The sequence below is a fragment of the Bolinopsis microptera genome, chromosome 11 (assembly GCF_026151205.1).
Source record: "Bolinopsis microptera isolate Bmic1 chromosome 11, MBARI_Bmic_1.0, whole genome shotgun sequence".
Classification (NCBI taxonomy): Eukaryota; Metazoa; Ctenophora; class Tentaculata; order Lobata; family Bolinopsidae; genus Bolinopsis; species Bolinopsis microptera.
The window spans coordinates 15,505,266-15,528,324 of NC_087082.1; the positions used below are offsets into that span (position 1 = coordinate 15,505,266).

The window sequence follows — 23,059 nt, forward strand, 5'->3', positions numbered from 1 at the left end:
GGCACCAACAATTTTACCGACATATTGTGTACACGATACTAAAGTATATCTTCTCTCCGACTTGGATCCACGAGATGCTACCCAATCAACTGTAATTTCTCAGCAGAATTGATTGGAAAATACATATATATTTCATTATTCTTTCCTAATAAAAGATATAAAAACTAGTTTATTGAGACGATCCGCCGGTTCTCAAAACCCGGTATCTATCGTTTTAATTTAGATTACAGCGTAACGTATAAGGTACTAACGAAACTTGAACAACAAGTTGGCTAATGTTAGCAATGTGTCTGAAGCAACAAGTGGTCCAACAGATGGACTGAATAAAACAGATGTACTCTGTTTTAATCAGTCTTTTCTGTTTTGCCCGATCTCTTTTGTTTGTCCTCCTCTGTCTTCATGGCTGTATGTGATGACCAGGGTCTGTATTTTATTTAGAGTAGACCACCAGTGCAGATCCTGTATTACCATTAAGTCTAGAGCCGTCGGTAAAGCATGAAAAATGGTACCGGTCCGCTACCATCTTATGTGATGTAATGAGCTCGTTCATAAGCTCGTCATCGGTCAAATTAGCTACGATCAAGGGAGTCTGGAAGTTTTCCTGGACGTGTGATATCACAATTGTCGATGCTGGGTGAGAGACAGTCAGTAAAATTAGAAGAGTGCGGTTTAAATTTCGTTCTGTTGTTGCGAACTGGGTTAAACCCTGCAGACGGAACAGAGTTGAGCGAGCAGACTTCCTAATCTCACTTTGAAGAGGCAGCTGGCAGGATACCTTAGTAGTAACTCCCATGGATCTTCTGGACGTATATTTAGGACATTGAACAATTGTGCGACAAGCAAGGAACTGCACGTTTAGTCCAGACCTGGTTGGTTTGATTGTTATCCTATCGGTCTGAATGATCAATGATCATCTTACACAATACACACGTTACAAGAAATTTATTATTCATGAAAATATGTATGTCTGATCCTGCTCTGTGTCACATCATGTATAATAATATGCTGTAAAGAGTAATATATAGATGTTTGCAAGAATGTAAACTGTTCAAGGTACCGGTTACTGAGTTAGGTATTAAAGATGCTTATTATCTGGGCGATACAACACTTTTGCTCCGACATTTATGTACACGATACTAAAGTATATTTCCTTTCCTACTTGGATCCACGAGATGCTACCCAATTAATCGCGATTGCTCAGCAGAATTGATTGGAAAATACATATTTTATCATTGTTCCCTAAAAAAGATATAAAAACTAGTTTAAATTGAGACGATCCGCCGGTTCTCAAAACCCGGTATCTATTGTTTTAATTTAGATTACAGCGTAACGTATAAGATACTAACGAAACTTGAACAACAAGTTGGCTAATGTTAGCAAGGTGTCTGGAACAAGAAGTGGTCCAACAGATGGACAGGGAACATAGTTGTGTTGCATCCGTAGCCGTTTATTCTTCATATTATGTAGTATGTACTTCTACAGGAACTTTCTCTACCTCACATGTACTGTGGCTTTACTTCTGAATATGCTGAGCACTTTATCTGCTGATCAAATAAAGTTATACTCTTAATATAAGCTGAAAATTGTTTACTATCGTCAGAAAAATATTGATAAATAAGCGAATGATCCATCTTTAAAATAATCATTTTAATTAGACATTTAAATAGTTGCTTCGATTCTAGAACCTTATTGATATCCATACAATTTTAAAATGTGGTTTGAATTTGGGTTTAGATTCTTCTAACAGATAGCAAGCGAATTCCAAAAGAATGGTTATTGATAATGTTGAAATAATACTGAATCTATCATGCTATGTGACCTTTTAAAGTTTTCCATTTCTTCGACTACTTTCTACGCTGTATATCTGCTTTATTCTCAATAAGTGTCCGACTTTTTCAGTAATTTTGTCTTCTTTCGTCTCCTCAGCTCTTGTTTTCTTCCAGATTACTATTAACATAAAGTAATATAAGATGATAAAAACAAAACTAATCATTCTATACAACTATGTTATTGGTGGAATTGAACTCATACAATAGCCACCGCTACCATATCTAATTCTGAGCTGTTTCTACCGTTGTAATTACATTCAAAGACGTCAATTGCAAAACAATTAACATTTGAAAGAATAGCCGAATTAATAAAAATTTAATTTAATTTTGTAATGACCCGCGCCGCTATGTAGATTGTAGCCACGTCTGCCACACTTTCCTGAATGTTATTTATCAATTTTCAATTCAATTAAACAAATAATCAAAGTTTTAGCACATTTTATGTCAGCATAAAATTTAAACAAATGAAAACATATAATGCTCTTAGTGGTAAATGGCCGTTTGTTCTGAGCTGTATGATTTTTTGACAATCAACTAGCGGGGCAAGGAATGTACTGGCTGGTAGCTTTTGTACACACCAAAACGCTAGTCTGGTTGATTAATGACCAAATTAGAGGCGTTGATAGGAAGGCATTATAATTTGTGGGTGTAAGAGGGAATATTTGGCATGCATTATTCTAGCAGCTATTTTGTAACAAATGGTCTTTACGATTATTAAGGACGGTAGGTATTTTGGGTGTTCAATGGGGGCCGGGGGTTTAAATTTAAGGGAGAAAAAGAAATGAATATTGGGTTATAATATTAATCATAGATGTCGACCCTGATATAACTATTGTACTAAAAATTTGATCATAATGCTTAGGGTCTTTATTAGAATTCAAATTGGATATAAAAATAGGATCTCTTTACACTACACTTACTCACTCACACATCACATTTAACTTGACAGAGGAATACGCTGGCAGAGTATGTCGATTTGGTCATGAAATTTTGGAGGTCAGGTGGAATCCCTGCAGGAGCCTACGAAAATTTAAGGTTACAAATATCAAAGTCTTTATTTGTCCAGTCATACACGGCATGACAATGCTGGTTGGAAAGTAGTGAAGAGTTCAGTTTGGATTTCAGGCAAGAAATACTAACAGAACAATCAAAGATTTTAAGGTTAGGGGTTATTATATTCCATATTTTCGTTGACCTCGTGTTATGGTTGTCTGGGGGATCCGGTTTATTGATAATAAGCATTGGTTTCCTGGAAGAACGAGAATACTCTTCGTACATAGACATAGGAGTAGAAAACTTCATGATCTTGAATAATTCTATGTAGCTATGGTAAGTATAAAGATTTTGTACAGTGAGTATCTCGTTGTTTTTAAACAGAGGTTTAGTGTGCTCCTTTTTATAGAATTTACTATCAAGTTTCTGGTCAGTAAATGGTCTGGTTCGAACACACGTTTTGAATTTATCCAGGTAGGCTGCTCTATCACCAAACAAGACCCTCAGACAGTACTTCTGTGCAGTGAATATTGAGCTTATACGATTTTTAGCTGCCCCACCCCATGCTGATATGCAGTACGACAGATGGGATTCAAAAAGAGTGTAGTATAACTGTCTGTGGAGAAATTCTGGGAGGGAGCAGCGTAGACGACACAGAGTTGAGGTGGCATGGTTAAGCTTTCGTTTTAGGGCTATTATATGTTCTTCCCATGTTAGATTTTCGTCAATGACGACTCCTAAAAATCTAGCTGACGTTACTCTTTTGATGGGGTAGTTGTCTATATTCATTATGAATTCTTCTTCAACGTTTGCTTCAGTACGTGACTTAGGTCTAAAGTGAATGTAGCAGCATTTTGACATGTTTATGTGAAGCTTGTTAGCCCGCATGTATGTTTGAAGGTTTGAAAGTAGGGCGTTGCTGCGTTCATATGCTTCTTGTGCAGTTTTACCAACAACAAATATGTTGGTGTCATCCGCAAAGGTGACAAACGATCCCAAGCTAGAGCTATTAGAGATATCATTTATGTAAAGTAGGAATAAAAGGGGTCCGAGAATTGACCCCTGGGGAACCCCAAATTTTATTGGAAGTAGGTCGGACTTTTCTCCTACAACATCAGTGTACTGAAATCGATTAGTTAGGTAGCTCTTGATCAGATCGTTTGCCACGCCACGGATGCCATACCTTTCTAGTTTGGTAAGTAATGTTGAGTGATCTATAGTATCGAAAGCTTTGCTGAGGTCGATGAATATGCCTAACACATGGTGCTTCAATTTGATGTGCTTAGATATGAGGTCAACAGAGTAGTTTACTGCATGGGAGGTTGAGTGCGATTGCCTGAAACCAAACTGAGTCTTAGATATTATTCCCTGAGAGCTGACAAACGAATAAATCCTAGAATATATGATTTTCTCAAATATTTTGCCAAATATGGACAAGGTGGATATAGGACGGTAGTTTTCTATTTCTTCTGGATTACCTTTTTTGAAGACGGGTGTGATTCTGCCAGTCTTAAGTATATCAGGGAATATACCATTTGACATAAGCTTGTTTAAGTATCTGCTGATAATTGGTGCAATAACGTGGGACGAAGTTTTAATAACGGTTATGGGAATATCACTGGCCTTTCCATTCTCGAATTCTTTGATTATTCTTAGAACCTCCTCAGGAGTGCTGTCCTCTAACATAATAGATCGAGAGTTACTAGGGCTAAGGAAGTCATGGAATGTTTTCATGGGGAGAATTGGAATACCAGAAGACAAGTCAGTTGTGATAGTTTCATTTATACTCCTCTGGACATTAAAACCCATCGAGACCAACTGGGTGGCAAAACGGCTGGATTGCGGGTCATTATTAAAATCTATAACGTAGGCTTTCCCATTTAGTTTGTTGTTTCCTACATCAACCTTGCTCCAGCAACTACAAAGGGCTTTGAAAAGTTGAAACAGTTCTCGTCTGGTGAAATAGTTTCTCTGTAGAGTACCCGACATTAAGCACCTCCCCATAACTCCGCCACATGGTGGTGACAAGCAAACTGGAGCAGTGATTTGCCGAGGTGCGTCTCTAATTGAACCGCTACTGTGAACTCCATAGTTGACACTTGTTGAGAGCCATTCTTTATTTTACAACGTTCTATAATTGGGAAGCTAAACAATAAATATGATATAAAGACCTCCCAGATGCAGAGGCACCGAAGTGAGTAATAGTGTTTGACATTCGTCAGCAACATTAATTTATTGACGTGAAACTGCGAGATTTTAGTTGATAGCAGCTGTATTCATTAGGAAATTGCTATAATTATGCTAATCTAGCAACGAAATAACTTGAGCAGTAATAACATGGTTCGCAATTTTTCATTAATAACAAAATAACAAAATAACAAAAATGAAGACTTTGTTGTAACTTGTATGTCGTATGAAGAGCATTAATACGATATTTGAAGAATGACTCAAAATACCAAAGGAGACTGGAGAACCAGCTTCCTGATAAAAAAGATAATTTGCATCTTACAAAATTAACAACATCTGAATAGTTCTGTTGAGTCTTATGAGATACTTTCTAACAAAATAATCTAAAATAGTCCTTGCTTTTGGCCCGCTACTACCCGTGACAGAGTACACCGCACCAGTGGACAAATACTCCCATGTTCGACATTGAGAATTCGACATTTAGACGTTTCGGCCCACGCTTTTGTCATTGTTTTTCAGCTGATCTACTGTTTTTGGAACTGGATCTGAATAAACACGCCCCACTAAAAGAAATCAGCCGGATTCAGGTCAGGGCTGTAAGGAGGCCAGCTGAAGTCTGCTTTCTCGAGATCAGTCTTTTTCCCAAAATAATCCTCCTGCCAAGCCAAACTTTCGTTCGAGAAATGTGTTTTTTAGAACCTCCCAAAATTTATACACGGGTGTTTAGCCTCTATGAACTTTTTATCGTATTTATGTAGCACATCAGTATTACAATTTTGATACAATAATTTACTTTTCAGAGATTTAACATCTCTAATAAATCCTTTTAAATTCGTATTTGTATTACATAGTCTAAATAATTGTGAATAAAATAAATCGTTGATCTTCTATTAGGGACGTTGGATTTCGAATTAGGCATGCTAATAACTTTAAAATGAAGATCTTTCCTTCATGACATTACGTTCATCAGGGACTTTATAATTGATTATTTATAATTCAATCTGCCAACAGTATGTCTCACTATTCAATTTCCAACTCGGCTATGCAGGTCCTGTACTGGAGCATCAGCAGCACTTGTGCAGCACAGCCAGTACTGCACGTAAAATAGTGCGAGGTACACACCCAGTTCTTCTATCAAGTCGAGGCAGTATTCTTCGAATACATCAGATTTAAACTGTTTTCGAAACAGGGTTATTTTGAATGTATAGAGCATTCCTGCCATCCACCTGGCATGGTGGGTGGCTCCAGGTGCCCTGAACCTGATTCCGACAGGTAGTTTTCCCCCAAGCAGAAGCAGAGCTAACTCTGAAGGTGCATCAATTATTGGACCATGTTTGTGTTTTTTGATACAGCCTAATGCAGATGTGAAGTGTGAACTGAATAGCTCACAGCGGACTTAAATATATTATGATGGCTGCCGCGCCTAGTGCCTACTATGCTATAGCAATCATCAGGGACATCATCAGGGATTTTGATTGGAAATATATTTGAATATATATTCAAATATATTTCCAAAAATATATTATGAATATATATACACCTATGTTTTTTCTCTTTTAGCAAAGGGCTCTAGTAGCTGTTGCTAGGAGCATTGTATAACGTAACAAACAAAGTAAACGATGTTATCGTCAAACTATAAGTTTCATGGATGTGTGAACAGCAATCTTTAGTGACATGATTAAAATTAAAATAGCAAACAGTATACAGCACAGTGCTCCTTTATCAAACTTTTATAATTTACAATTAATAATTACTCGATACTCCTAAAACTTATAAATAACAACAATTCTTAATGCTTATTATAACTATTAAATTGTAACTAAATATTTCTAACTAAGAATTTTCCAGAATGTATATAAATATATTATGAATATGCAAGAAAAACAACGATTCTACAAACTTAAAGTTTCATGCAAACGCAATCATCAGTGTCAGAATAACTCACTATTACTAAATCCATATTTTCCTCACAAGCTCCTTCATAAATTAAATAAAGGAATTGCATACAGGATCAGGATCAACATAGCAGTGAAAATCGACATATTTAAAATAATGATTAAAAATTGAAACGTTATTACAAATATGCTAATTATCGTAATAATTCAATTAGAAACAATTCTTAATTTTCTTTGACAAATATTAATAAATGGACAATAATTCTTATGATTTTCTTTGCTCTGCAGCCATGCCATCGATTTACGTTATAATGACTCAAAATTTGCTCATCATCTGAAGGAAATTCCATAGAGGGTTGGTCGATGGTTCCAATGACTTACTTAACAGGCATAAGGGAGGGAGGAAAAATGCAAATTTGTCATTTGAGTCAAAACAAACTATATTATATATGATCTCACTTCGTGGCATGGCACCTCCTCAGTCCTCACCAGTCCTCACCAGTCTACTGTATAAAGTAATGCACATACATTATCCATTCAATTTCTTGTAATAGTATCAGATTCAATAATACAAATCTTCGTCAATATCCCAATATTCTTCCCAAGTATCTGAACCTGTATTCTCCTCTTGATCGTGTGAATAATCCACTTCACTAGTGTCCATAATCATATCATTCTCCTCTGGATCAGTATCAATACTGCTTTCGGTTAGGCTGTCTTGAGTTACCCTATCTAGAATTTGGAGGTTGGCCACATCTTTGAAAGCGTAAGCCGTACCATCAATAACCATTAAATTACCTGATGTGATTTCCGTTGCATCTTGGTTTGACTCAATTGCTTTGAGATAATTCTTAGGATGCTCTACAAAGGACCTGAGCAGATTCCTTTTGTTCGATGCAGGGTTAATTAGTCTCAACAAATTCTGGTGATAGCTTTTTATTGGCCGGAGTAAGTCTTTGTTCTTTCTAATATTACAAAAAGCTTCATCGAATGTTTCGTCTCTAATAACGTCTAAGGCACTATTCTCAAACTCAATATTTTGTTGCAGGTCAAACACATCGTTTTGGTGGTTCGCCATTTCGTTTAAATCATCAACTTCTGCTTTATTAGGGTTCTCCTCAGAAACCAACAGATGATCGAATGCTCCATTGAGAAGAGATTTCACAGCATCAGTTTCATCCAAGTACCCTGCAATATCGTATGTTAGCATTTAGGTTGATCTAATTCTTAAAAGCTAAAGAGCACAATTATTCAATCTAGGGATCTGTTACAATTGCGTCTTTTACATATTCAAACGGCAATAGAGATTCTTAATTGAAGAAAATGTTTACCGTATTGTATAAGCCTCTTGAACTGGGTTTTTAAATCACTGAGGAGATCATTCTCTTGGTTGGGCATTCTATCAGCTCTATTGTGGGTCGATGTCACTACTTGTGGGGTCGGTGTCACTACTTCCACTTCATCAGGATCTTCTAGTTCTTCTAGTTCTTCTGGCCAACTTTCATCCAACTCGTAACAGGCTTGATCCGGCTCGTCAACTAACCAGCACCTCTCCATCTCTTCATCAAATTCCTCCATTTCATATTCAATTTCCTTGTGATAAATCTCTGAGTCAGATTCGGGAAGGTCGACGCTATCCTCAGGAGCCTGGAATAACCAATTTCATCCTCCTCCTCCTCGTTTACATCGTCAAAATATTGATAAGTGGTGGACTCTGCGGAACCGAAATACTCAGTCTGTGGACTGTTGAGGTACACTTCTGACAACGTGTAAAGTATTTCATGTTCTGTTTCTATGTTTGAGTCAACTCCGCTTCCTTGAGGCAGTTCTGCTGATCCTAATAGGTGGACAGATGTAGCGAGAGTCAGATACTCAACATTACGAGAAGCAAAGATGTTAGCGAGAATACGTGCCAACTTTATAGCAAAGATCAATAAATGTGTTAACGGAATACTTGGTAGGATCTAATTATAGGTTCAGTGGTTTGACAATGTAGACATGGGAGTTAGTTGATTGGCTTACAATTAAATAGGTCACTTAAAACAAGAAGCCGCATTTAATTAGTTGTTTGATTGCTTAGCTTACAATTTCCACATCTATGATGAAGGTTCAATTAATATACCTGCCAAAATCTGGCACCTTGGAATATGTGAATGATCAATTGTTTTACTGCAGTAGAAGATTGTGAAGGAAATATAATGTCAGACTTAAATAGTTTTTGGTGATGTAGGGGGGGGGGGAGGGGGGACTTTAAAAAAATCAATATTCTCCAAGAGCTAGAGCAGTATCCTCACTTCCTAACTTTTCATCATGAGACACCACTTAAAACGTACTTTGAAGTAGCAACTCAGTTGTTTTTCTGTATAAGTTATACACTTATACATTTCTACGCTAGTAGTTACATCTTATCTTTGTCTATTTCTTTTCTAGATACGCTTGCTCTGAACCTATAAAAGGTTCTAATCATAATTACTTTGGCATCAAGCCCTAGGTGGTTTTTGGTCTGTGAAACCCACTCCCTTTCTTATCAATAAATTGCTGCCTTAATATGACCATAATTAGTCACTTTCGTTATTCGTTAATGCACTTTCGTTCAATTTCAGCTAAAAGATTTGCACCATACGGGTATAAATCAGGCCTCCACTCATAATTTATTGAATAGTAAAAGAAAGTGATTGAAAATAAATTATCTTAAAGAAATGAAGAAAAAGAGAAGTGATGAAAAGAACTGACTAAAAAGAACTGAAATAAAAAATGATCGAAAAGAACTGAAAAAATAAAATGAATAGAAAGAAATGAAGAAAAAGAATTTTTTATTTAAAGAAATGATAGAAAAACATGAATAAAACGAAGTTATGACAAATATGGTGTGGGGGAGGTCGGAGGGGGGCTATACTATGTTTGGTATCCCTTAGCTGATCTGTTGCTGGCCCTGTTGCTGTCGCTGACATGCAGCTCCAGCTGAACGTCTTAACACATTCTTTACTTGGCGGCCAGCTTGTCCTGTTTTTATTTCCCCAGGTCAAAGCTTTTTCAGGTCTTGCATCTTCGGTCCTCTTTTTTTCCTTTTTTTCCTCCTTACTTTTTCTTGCTACATTGACAGCTTTACTCTGCCGACTGCCTCTGCAACCAGTCTTCTGCTTCTATTCGCTTTTTTCGTCTTGTATAAGTGTATTCTATCATTCTATCTCCATTATTCTGCAATGTTCTAGCTTTACATTTACTTCTTGACATTGCTGTTTCTCTTGTGACAGATAGGTTTGTCCTCAAGCGGGTATCTTAGTTCCTGGTTAATAAATCTTGGGGACTCAAACTAATGCCTTTTAGCTAAAACGTTTTTCGGAGACTTACGGATTACCTTTGATTTTATCGAATAAATTCAATTTTAATGTTGATTGATTTTGATAATGATTTCAACAATTAAAGTTATGCTGTTCTTAGAAAGTCATTTTTAAATCTCTCTGCATATTGCATTTCATAATGGCATATCAAACTGTAGCTGTACAACAAATTAACTAGTGTACGAATATGCTGTGTCTTGCACCCTTTTCCCCGACCAATCAATATGTAAACGGAGAGATTCTCGGTGCCAATCATAATATCTTTAGCATCATGGCTTATCTGGTTTCCTGTAACCGACTCCCTTTCTTATCAATAGGTTTCTGCCTTTTATGCCTAGAGAAGTCTATTTTGTTTCAAAATTTCCACAATCCACTATTATACCTTATTAAAGTAAAGGTTATAATTGATAAGTGATGTACCTACCTGAGTAGCTAAAGATCCGTTTTATATTATATATAGTATGAGCTGAGGTAACTTGTTTAATTTATTAATTTGTAGTTATTAACATAATTCGATTGACAAGTAAGATCTACAAATCCTGTTCTTATGGAGCACCTCTCGACTCAGGGAGATTTAATAACTATAAGAATACTATATACTTATTTTTAAAAGTCGACTTAAGAAACTAGATTGATAATAATTATCAATTTTCTTTCGTCTTCATGGTGAGACCCCAGAATCCTTCCACGGTCACTTCTCGGGCTCGGAACACAGTTATCATACTGTCTGTCGAGATGGCTGAGACACCTTCTGCTACTGCTTCGCTAACGCAGCTTGTGCACATTTGTTTTTCTGGCTATCCGTTAATAGATCCGAGAAAAGACAAGTAAACACAATCTCTGAAAGAATAAACTATTGAAGAATGATAAAAAAGAAGTGGTTGAAAAGAAATTATTTCACAGAAATTATCTTAAAGAAATGAATGATCAATATCAAATCTGACCCAAGCTCATCTTTTATTCATTTAATTTAAGGATTTGGAAAGATAATGTAAATGACATGATAGTTGATTTAAACGATAACTGGATTCTGAACGGATTTGAATATGTTTTTATTGTATTGACGTGTTTTAAAGTTTTTCAGAGTCTGGATCTCGCAAGAGATAGATGATGTAAGTAGTACTGAAGAATTGTGGGATTATTAACATAATTCGATTGACAAGTAAGATCTACAAATCCTGTTCTTATGGAGCACCTCTCGACTCAGCGAGATTTAATATCTATATAAGCCGATAAGCGCTATGCGAATACTATAAGTAACTGAAAAGTGAAAGTGAACAGTTTCCAATTCTTACGTTCTTTTCTTTTTCAAAATCAAATAGTTTATTCTTTTTCTTAAAACAAGTTTGATTTTCCGTCTTGCTTCTACCCCCTGACTGATCTTTTCGGCTCGGATCACAGTTATCATACTGTCTGTCGAAATGGCTGAGACACCTTCTGCTACTGCTTCGCTAACGCAGCTTGTGCACATTTGTTTTTCTGGCTATCTGTTATTAATAGATCCGAGAAAAGACAAGTAAACACAATCTCTTCGGACAAAAACCAAAGGTGACATTCAATTTTTCCGACATTCTGCCTTTTAAATGCCTAAAGACTGAGAAGTCTATTTTGGATAAATGAATAAAATGATAAAAAGATATGATAGAAAAATAATTGAAAAGAAATGACTGAAAAGAAAAGAATAAAAAGAAATTGTATAAATCAATGAAAGAATAAACTATTGAAGAATGATAAAAGAGAAGTGGTTGAAAAGAAATTATTTAGCAGAAATTATCTTAAAGAAATGAATGATCAATGTCAAATTTGACCCAAGCTAATCTTTTATTCATTTAATTTAAGGATTTGGAAAGATAATGTAAATGACATGATAGTTGATTTAAACGATAACTGGATTCTGAACGGATTTGAATAATATTCTTTTCTTTTTCAAAATCAAATAGTTTATTCTTTTTCTTAAAACAAGTTTGATTTTCCGTCTCGTTTCTACCCCCTGACTGATCTTTTCGGCTCGGATCACAGTTATCATACTGTCTGTCGAGATGGCTGAGACACCTTCTGCTACTGCTTCGCTAACGCAGCTTGTGCACATTTGTTTTTCTGGCTATCTGTTAATAGATCCGAGAAAAGACTAGTAAACACAACCTCTTCGGACAAAAACCAAAGGTGACATTCAATTTTTCCGACATTCTGCCTTTTATGCCTAGAGACTGAGAAGTCTATTTTGGATAAATAAATAAAATGATAAAAAGATATGATAGAAAAATAATTGAAAAGAAATGACTGAAAAGAAAAGAATAAAAAGAAATTGTATAAATCAATGAAAGAATAAACTATTGAAGAATGATAAAAGAGAAGTGGTTGAAAAGAAATTATTTAGCAGAAATTATCTTAAAGAAATGAATGATCAATATCAAATTTGACCCAAGCTAATCTTTTATTCATTTAATTTAAGGATTTGGAAAGATAATGTAAATGACATGATAGTTGATTTAAACGATAACTGGATTCTGAACGGATTTGAATAATATTCTTTTCTTTTTCAAAATCAAATAGTTTATTCTTTTTCTTAAAACAAGTTTGATTTTCCGTCTCGCTTCTACCCCCTGACTGATCTTTTCGGCTCGGATCACAGTTGTCATACTGTCTGTCGAGATGGCTGAGACACCTTCTGCTACTGCTTCGCTAACGCAGCTTGTGCACATTTGTTTTTCTGGCTATCTGTTAATAGATCCGAGAAAAGACTAGTAAACACAACCTCTTCGGACAAAAACCAAAGGTGACATTCAATTTTTCCGACATTCTGCCTTTTATGTCTAGAGACTGAGAAGTCTATTTTGGATAAATAAATAAAATGATAAAAAGATATGATTGAAAAATAATTGAAAAGAAATGACGGCCAATAGGGCAAACAGCGACCACCGCTTAAGAGCCGGTTAAGAGCCGTTTAAGAGCCGTTTAAGAACCGCTTAAGAGCCGCTTAAGAACCGTTTAAGAACCGGCTAGGAACCGGCTAAGAACCGCTTAAGAACCGCTTAAGAACCGGTTAAGAACCGGTTAAGAGCCGGTTTAGAGCCGGTCAAGAGCCGGTGAGCGGCCGCTTAAGAACCGTCTAAGGACCGCTTAAGAACCGCTTAAGAACCGTTGAAGAACTGCCTCTAAAACTGCATTTAAACAACCTAAGAACTTAGAGCCGTTTAAGAACCGGTTAAGAACCGTCTAAGGACCGCTTAAGAACCGGTTAAGAACCGCCTATAGAAAACAGATTTATAAATCTACTAATAAACTTAGAGCCGTTTAAGAACCGGTTAAGAACCGGATAAGAACCGGCTCTTAACACCCTACACCGGCCCCCTTTTGTCTTTGCCCCCGCTCCCGGCCCAGCACCACTCCACTCCCCTGCTCCCTCTCTTGTTCTTACCCCCGCTCTCGGCCCAGCGCATCTCCACTCCCCTGCTCCCTCTTTTGTCTTTACTCCCGCTCCCAGCCCAGCACCTCTTCACTCCCCTGCTCCCTCTCTTGTCTTTACCCTCGCTCCCGGCCCAGCACCTCTCCACTCTCCTGCTCCCTTTTTTGTCTTTACTCCCGCTCCCGGCCCAGCACCACTCCACTCCCCTGCTCCCTCTCTTGTTCTTACCCCCGCTCTCGGCCCAGCGCATCTCCACTCCCCTGCTCCCTCTCTTGTTCTTACCCCCGCTCTCGGCCCAGCACCTCTCCACTCCCCTCCCTCCCCATTTTAGACTAGGTTAGTAGTTTTTGACGCATGCAGACCTGATCAACTGGAATGTGGATATCTAATTAAGCACTAGATACGATACATATATAATGTACATTATATGAAACATGAGTACATGAGAGGGAGCAGGGGAGTTGAGAGGTGCTGGGCCGGGAGCGGGAGTAAAGACAAAAGAGGGAGCAGGGGAGTGGAGAGGCACTGGGGCCTGGAGCGGGGGTAAAGACAAGAGAGGGAGCAGGGGAGTGCTGGGCCGGGAGCAGGGGAGTGGAGTGGTGCTGGGCCGGGAGCGAGGGTAAAGACAAGAGAGGGAGCGGGGGAGTTCAAATGTGCTGGGCCGGGTGTAGGGTGTTTACATGTAGTTTTAGAGACGGTTCTTCAACGGTTCTTAACCGGTTAAGAGCCGGTTCTTATCCGGCTCTAGGTTGATAAGTAGATTTGTATTTCTGTTTTCTATAGGCGGTTCTTAACCGGTTCTTAACCGGTTAAGAGCCGGTTCTTATCCGGATCTAAGTTTATTAGTAGATTTATAAATCTGTTTTCTATAGGCGGTTCTTAACCGGCTCTTAACCGGTTCTTAGCCGGTTCTTAACCGGTTCTTAAACGGCTCTAAGTTGGTTCTTAGGTTGTTTAAATGCAGTTTTAGAGGCGGTTCTTCAACGGTTCTTAAGCGGTTCTTAAGCGGTCCTTAGACGGTTCTTAAGCGGCCGCTCACCGGCTCTTGACCGGCTCTAAACCGGCTCTTAACCGGTTCTTAACCGGTTCTTAACCGGTTCTTAAGCGGTTCTTAAGCGGTTCTTAGCCGGTTCTTAGCCGGTTCTTAAACGGTTCTTAAGCGGCTCTTAAGCGGTTCTTAAACGGCTCTTAAACGGCTCTTAACCGGCTCTTAAGCGGTGGTCGGTCTTTGACCTAATTCCCGAAATGACTGAAAAGAAACGAATAAAAAGAAATTGTATAAATCAATGAATAAATCAATGAATAAATCAATGAAAGAATAAACTATTGAAGAATGATAAAAGAGAAGTGGTTGAAAAGAAATTATTTAACAGAAATTATCTTAAAGAAATGAATGATCAATATCAAATTTGATCCAAGCTCATCTTTTATTCATTTAATTTAAGGATTTGGAAAGATAATGTAAATGACATGATAAGATTTAAACGATAACTGGATTCTGAACGGATTTAAATATGTTTTTATTGTATTGACGTGTTTTAAAGTTCTTCAGAGTCTGGATCTCGCAAGAGATAGATGATGTAAGTAGTACTGAAGAATTGTGGGATATGCGGAATTAATTAAGATTGATATGATTATCGTTGTTAATAAAAGAAACCACCAGTTTCAAAATTTGGACTATTAGTTCAGCTCATTTCCACAATCCACTATTATACCTTATTAAAGTAAAGGTTATAATTGATAAGTGATGTACCTACCTGAGAAGCTAAAGATCAGTTTTATATATAGAAATATAGTATGAGCTGAGGTAACTTGTTTAATTTATTAATTTGTACTATTATTAACATAATTCAATTGACAAGTAAGATCTACAAATCCTGTTCTAATGGAGCACCTCTCGACTCAGCGAGATTTAATAACTATAAGCGCTATAAGAATACTATACTTCTTTTTAAAAGTCGACTTAAGAAACCAGATTGATAACATCAATTTTTTTTCGTCTTCATGGTGAGACCCCAGAATCCTTCCACGGTCACTTCTCGGGCTCGGATCACAGTTATAAAACTATCTGTCGAGATAGCTGAGATACCTTCTGCTACTGCTTCGCTAACGCAGCGTGTACACATTTCTTTTTCTGGCTATCTGTTAATAGATCCGAGAAAAAACAAGTAAACACAAGCTCTTCGGACAAAAACCAAAGGTGACATTCAAGTTTTTCCGACATAGCCTGCTTTAACCCCTCAAATGGCGGATAGTTCATTTTCTTCAACTCTTTGACAAGTGTCAGGTCGTTGATTGCACTGTCAACTAACAGGGGGCTTTGTGCCCACTGTCTAATGTAAAAGATGGTGTAAAAAAATACCAAATTGGAGTGTGTTGCTATGTCCTCCTTTTTCATCGTCCCCAATTGTATCAACTGCGACCCGAAGAGCACAACTTTCATGGAGCAGATGTAATAAAGATAATATAAATGCTACTCTGCAATGACTTAACTTATATTCATTATGTTTTTACAAATAACTTAAAACGTTACAAAATTATGATTCTTTTGGCAGTTAAAATTCTTAAAGCTCACTCTCACTTACGCTGGTAGCTTTAAGAAATGAGTCAAGCCCTTAATCCTCGACTAGCCTGATCACAAATCATTTAGAATGAAATGTGCAAATACATTTTTAAACATCCACCTTGCCGAGCTTATACTCCCTGGTTAGTGGTGGTTGAATCCAATTAAATTCGTGATTAAGCAATAAGCATTAAGCATGTAGGTAATCAAAACAGTTGTGTAATTATATTTTCTTTTCTAATGTTTACAGGGGTCGACCGAGGGCAGGATTTTCGACCGAGGCCGAGGCCGAGGAAAATACAGTTAGTTAAGACCGAGGCCGAGGACAACCGAGGTTTCTTTTTTTGACCGAGGCCGAGGCCGAGGCCGAGGAGTGCAAATTTTGACCGAGGCCGAGGAATTTTGGCAGAAAAATTGTTGGGAAAAAGGGCATTGTTTATTAGGAAAAGCGCACTGTACCTAATCAGATTGTACTGTGTACTATACTGTGTACACACGTTACAATCATTATGAAGGGGCAAGTTCGCCAAGAGTCAGGAGTGGGCATGCTAATAAGCAGAGCTATCCGAGGTACCGCGACAATTGACCCCCCGACAATTGACCCCCGACAATTGACCCCCCGACAATTGACCCCCCGACAATTGACCCCTATGTAATTACACTGGGGTCAATTGTCGCGAAATCTAGGGTTTAGTACGACAATTGACCCCCCGACAATTGACCCCCATGTAATTACACTGGGGTCAATTGATCGGGTCCTGGGTCAGGGTTAGGGTTAGGGTTAGGGTTAGGGTTAGGGTCCTGGGTCAGGGTTAGGGTTAGGGTAAGGGTTACGGTTAGGGTCCTGGGTCAGGGTCAGGGTTAGGGTCAGGGTCAGGGTCAGGGTCAGGGTCAGGGTCCTGGGTCCTGGGTCCTGGGTCCTGGGTCCTGGGTCTTGGGTCCTGGGTCCTGGGTCAGGGTCAAGGTCAGCCGTGGGTCAATTGTCGCCCACCCCTATCCGAACCTTGCTGAGTGTTCAAGGAAATATCTATCTGCGCCGGCGAGCTCAGCAGCACCAGAGAGATTGTTTTCTACAGCAGGGTACATCCTGAAGTTAAATCGCCTCAGCCTTAAGCCAACAAACTTTGAGGGGTGCTTGTTTCTCAAAAAGAACATCGGAACATTTGGGGACGACTTCGGCCCCTGTCCAAATGAATTTGAAGCCCCAAATAAAGAGGACTGTCCCCCTTCTTCTGAGCTGTGCACAGAAGATTATTCTGATTCAGAGTGCTCAGATATTGTCATTTCATCAGACGATGAATCTTAGACTATGATATTTTTAGTTTTGTGTCCTGGTCAATTGGTCGTTTTATTTTCAATTTTACAAATTCGTTTACATTAACCTCACAAACCTTACAAAAATCCTCGGTCAAATCCTCGGTAAAATCGTCAAATTTCGCCGAGGCCGAGGAATTTCGAATCTATTTTTGACCGAGGCCGAGGCGAACCGAGGAATTGTCCTCCTGACCGAGGCCGAGGCCGAGGCCGAGGAAAAATCGCCATTCCTCGGTAAAACCGAGGCCGAGGCCGAGGACTCGGTCGACCCTTGAATGTTTAATGATAGTAATACACCAGTTTATTTACAATAAATTCAATATCCACCTGGAGCACGGATTTTATTTTCTAATGTTTGATGATAATAATACACCAGTTATTTACAATAAATTCAATATCCACCTGGAGCACGGATCTTGTGAAGTTCACCTAACAGGATTAGGGGATGAACTATCATCTCCCTGTAGCCAGCCCTCAGAAAGGAAACTGTCGTATTCGTTACAATGCTCTGTCCCCACGAAATAAACGTCTCAAGAAGCTGCTTCACAACACGGTTCTTGGGGATCTGTAGAACATCCAGTTTATCCTAACAACGAAGAAAATTGACCTTTCATGTTGAAGGCTTGAGGCGCTTCATTATATTTTCTTCGCTATCATCAATCACTCTGTGATGAACCATGATTGCATGATCTTTACAGTTATATGTATTTTGATGTTTATGAATAAATTTTATTATTAAAACGGAAGTACAGCGATAAAGTCTATGGCTTGTAGCTAAAATGGGCCTTAAGTTGTAAAATGGAATGCTGATCATCTAGTGGACCACAGGGAATATATTTTACTTGTGGGCTGAAGTAAGTCATACCATTAGACGGAAGAGCACAGAATATAGTATCTTGGATACTGACTTCTCTGACATTTGCTATGAAAAAGCAATCTTCCTCATAGCCTAACGTGACCCAGCGTTTTATTAGTTCAGCTAGGGTACCAAATCACCACAGAAATGTTCTAGAACAAAAAGCTTTCGTGTGGAGGACCTCTCAACTCAGCGAGATTTAATGATTATAACTATAAGCGCTATGATGATACTATACTTCTTTTTAACAGTCGATTTGAGAAACTGGATTTATAACATAGATTTTCTTTCTTCTTTATGGTAAGATCCCAGAATCCTTCCAGGGTGACTTCTCGGGCTCCATTGAAGATGATTATACTTTCAGTCGACCTGGCTGAGCTCCTGTAAGAAGACCCCTCATCTTACCATCTATCATGTAGCCATCTGGCATTCAATGGTGACTTTATATGTTTTGTCACCCAAAAAAACTTCAAGTTCCCCATGTCGTTTCTCTCTGCAACAGCTCGGGAAATATCCCACAGATTGCTCAATTCTTCTTTTCCAAAACCAAGAACAGTGCTCTTCGAGAAAACGGGGATGCTGGAGACACCTCATGGAATATAACAGTTCCGCTGCTCTTTTCACGTATCTCCAGCAATCAAAACATGTACATGATAATGTTGTGGGTCTGCTCATTGTTTTGCAGCTGGAAAATTGCATGTGAGCCAGACCCATCAACACCGTCTTTTAACTTAACAACAAGCTCGTGCTCTGGCCCAGAGTGACCATGGACAAGGAGGACTCTTGAAACGGCCATGGTCACACTGTCCTTTTAGCTAAACCGCACACCAGGAAGCAGTGTGTCTGTCAGTATCACTGGTGTAACGGAATGTTGGAACTTCCTCAGCTCTTTCCGGGTGGGAATAGTAGATATTGACATTAAGAAATTGTCTTCAATGTCTGGTAACCCGTTCGCCCAAGCAAAAGTTTCTGTTGGAGATATGACGATTTTTCAACTGACAACTTGTCTGACATCTTACCACTAATCAATTGAGCAATTGATCTTGGAGGTGGTCCGGTCTTTGTGATAATTAACCTGTTTCAGAACCTTCCCAAGGAGTTTGTTCAGGGTGCACTTATTTAGCAGAGCCTGTTCACCTCAGCTGAGATACCTTGATTACCTTCTGCTACTGCTGAGCCTGTTCCCTCAGCTGAGAAACCTTGATTACCTTCTGCTACTGCTGAGCCTGTTCCCTCAGCTGAGATACCTTGATTACCTTCTGCTACTGCTGAGCCTGTTCCCTCAGCTGAGAAACCTTGATTACCTTCTGCTACTGCTGAGCCTGTTCCCTCAGCTGAGAAACCTTGATTACCTTCTGCTACTGCTGAGCCTGTTCCCTCAGCTGAGAAACCTTGATTACCTTCTGCTACTGCTGAGCCTGTTCCCTCAGCTGAGATACCTTGATTACCTTCTGCTACTGCTTCAATAACATTGAAGAAAATTGACCTTTCATGTTGAAGCACTTCTTTTACCTTTTACTTCGCTGTACTATCACCGAGGGAAACCTGATCACATGATCGTCATATCAAAAACGGGATCCTTGTATTGATTTGTATCAATTGCAAATATATATACATATATTTTGGTGTTAATGACTAAATTTTATTATTAACTAGGGTCTCGTGATATAATCTCATAATACAAATACTGGTTCATTCTTCGAGACTTCTCTTTACTTTTTAACAATTTCGTAATAAATCGTTTCACTTGTCCACCATACAAAGATGGGAAAGATAACAAACTTGCCACCTCAACACAAACACCAATTTGAATGAAAAAAAAAAACAAGTTACCCGTAATGGATAGAGTGAATTTGTTGCACTTTTGCAGTCTGTACTCCATCGATATTAATCATACATGTCATCATGTCATAGCCTGAAAACACATTCCCTGGAGCTGACCGGATTCTTGTCGACCTCTTTCGCAGCTCTTTATATCGCTCCGAGTTTGTAACGTCAGACAGAATAGAGCCTTCGTTCTGTTCCATTAACTCTATGAAATGTTTGACTCGGAACTCATTTCGCTCAGTTTCTAGAAATGCTTTAAGAAGACCCTTTATTGAAGTATACAGAAAGTAATAGCCATTTTTTCTGAGGTACTTTTCGTTAAGGTTTGAACCACATTTTGCACATTGTTGAGGAACATTTCCCTCCTTGTAGAAGCGCAAGTACAAACTTTTTTTACAAGCGCAAGTAAAACGCAAGTACATTAAAGAATGGTTTGCAGCTAATTTGAACTTTTCCAATGTTAATTGACACATGGTCATGGTCCTTGGTCTTAGTTGACTTAGTGGAAATAGCATACATTCATCGCGCTTTTTCGTCCCCGAACCTTTAAATAGTGCCTAATGTGAAGTTTTAAAATGGATTCCTGTGCTAATGTTTTCCTCAAAAATGTTTTCTAATTGAAATAAATACTAGATTTCACCCTCCTTTCAGTTTCAGCAGCAGCTAAATTGAGTTAATAAAAGTAATTCTCAACTTGGTATAAATTACTAGTGCAGTCCACAAAATATAAATATGAATAAATGGTTACTTGAGGCTGATTGCTGGCATAATATCCATTATCCAGTAAATTGCCCCGGTTTTTTTGTTGTTTTTGTTGTTGTCCGGAGGATGCCGGTAGTTCTAATGACCAATTTACGAAAATTTATATACATAATAATATTACATTTAAAGAACTGCACCCTTATTCGAAACGTCAGCTCTTGTGAGGAACACGTGACTCTTCTTTAACATGTCCCCTTTTAAAACCACTGTATTCTTATACTTTCCTTCAGGTCGCCTTTTATGATGGACCTTTAAAATGACAATGATAATGTTTTTACATAAATCCCCGACACCGCGACAGTCACCAGCAAGCTTGCCAAGCTTGCTGGTGACTGTCGACAATGTTCAGGTTTCCAACAACTGTCTGCTGCTGTAGACAAGACGAACAAACGAGTCTCTGGTACCAGGGGTACTAATCCTTACTTTGAAGTGGTGGACACTGACTACGATATTGTGAGTTTTATTATCCTAAAACTAGATATTGATATGGTCTCAAGTAGTCTGTATTCTGCAATGTGTACGATGTTTAAAATTGACAATTAATGGGACTGATCAGTTTTACAAATGGTTATTTAGACCTTTCTTCAAATTATTGAGATAAACTATTGATGTTTTTGCATCGTGACGTTGAGATTTAACTTTTCTTTCAACAGGGGCTTGAAGACACGCCGGAAAGTGGATTAATCGAGGATTCTTCAATAACACAACCCGTCGCTATAGACATGTATGTTGCATTTCGTAATGCTATTTTCAGGCTGAAACACAAATCAGTTCAATTTATAAGGTCTTATCTATCGTTCATCTACATTTTCAAAGTTATCTGGTTGTACAGATTTAGACCACATGTTCACTGACATTTGTCTCAATGGTCTAAGAGGGACCAACAGTTTGCAAGCCTTTATTTTTGAGTGCAGTGTAAAATATAAGTTTTGGCGACCCCATACTCAAAGCATTATTAACATTACACGTCAGACTATATGATCTATCGCTGTTGAAGTAGTTTATCATAAAGATCTAAAGGCATGATGCAATGAATTACAGTTACAAAAAGGAGCGCACGATAAAACGACTTGAAGCTTTTATCTACGTGATGGACGCACTCTTTAACATCAAGACTCGAGATCTGCGTAATAAGGTGACATGTCTACTAGGCACACAGTGGTCTGTATCATTTCATCTCAGTTTGAACTCGTAACATTTACATTTTACAAAAGCATCACTGTTTGACAGGGACAAAAGGAAATCGCGGCATGTACGGAATCGCGATTTTTCCCATTATTTGCGACAAATTTTATGTATAGTTTAATACACCGCGAAATGTAATTCGCCGTATCGCGATTTTTGGCCAAAATCGCCGCGAAATCCTTTTGTCCCTGCTGTTTGATGGGCAACTAACTGCCGAGTTTCAGCGGCATGTGCAGCATGAGAAAGAATTGATGGAGCCAAGCTATCACCAGCTTGGAGCCAAGCTATCACCTGATGATAAACCAGCCCCTGTATTACGAGAGAAAACATCTGCAGGAGAACAGTCTCCTCACAAAGGGTGACATTTTTACTCCTCTTATTAAACTTTTTGTTTGCTTTATTTGATTATTTTTGTATTAAATATATATCCAAAGAAATTGAGAATTAGACGTCTAGTCGGTGATTTGTGTATTATGATATTCACTAGTCACCCAGTACGTGATAAAATTATTTAACAATCTAGATTCACGTGGAATGATGGTATTCCTCCATGGCAGAAGATAAAACAAGAAAACGAATTTCTCGCTGCTCCCGGTATAGAACAAGGTGTTGAATATTATAAATTCCATTTCTTTTTAAAATAAACCTTTAAAATAAATTTGTAACATTGGCTGATTTATCAATGTACACTCAAATTTATCAATGTACACTAAGATCTATTCATTCAAACGATTAACTAATACATCTTTTTCAGAGAATGTTGAACCAGAAAATGACATATCTAGGTAATATTAACAAGGTCGACATTGAGCCTTCTTCCATAAGTTTTTTTGATAATTAGCTGTTTCCTTATTTCTTGACTTGAATTCTTATAATCTTATTGACGCCTGATCGATTTTGG

General features: G+C 38.2%; 1 protein-coding gene across 1 annotated transcript in view; it reads left to right on the forward strand.

Moving 5' to 3' along the window:
• LOC134823506 (uncharacterized) overlaps positions 1–23,059 on the forward strand; it is a 129,401-nt gene that overhangs the window by 87,966 nt on the left and 18,376 nt on the right. The window contains exons 5-10 of the mRNA XM_063834990.1: positions 21,323–21,426; positions 21,627–21,697; positions 22,015–22,108; positions 22,383–22,516; positions 22,682–22,764; positions 22,913–22,943. Of these exons, the coding sequence (XP_063691060.1) occupies positions 21,323–21,426; positions 21,627–21,697; positions 22,015–22,108; positions 22,383–22,516; positions 22,682–22,764; positions 22,913–22,943 (517 nt within the window). The remainder of the gene's footprint in view (positions 1–21,322; positions 21,427–21,626; positions 21,698–22,014; positions 22,109–22,382; positions 22,517–22,681; positions 22,765–22,912; positions 22,944–23,059) is intronic.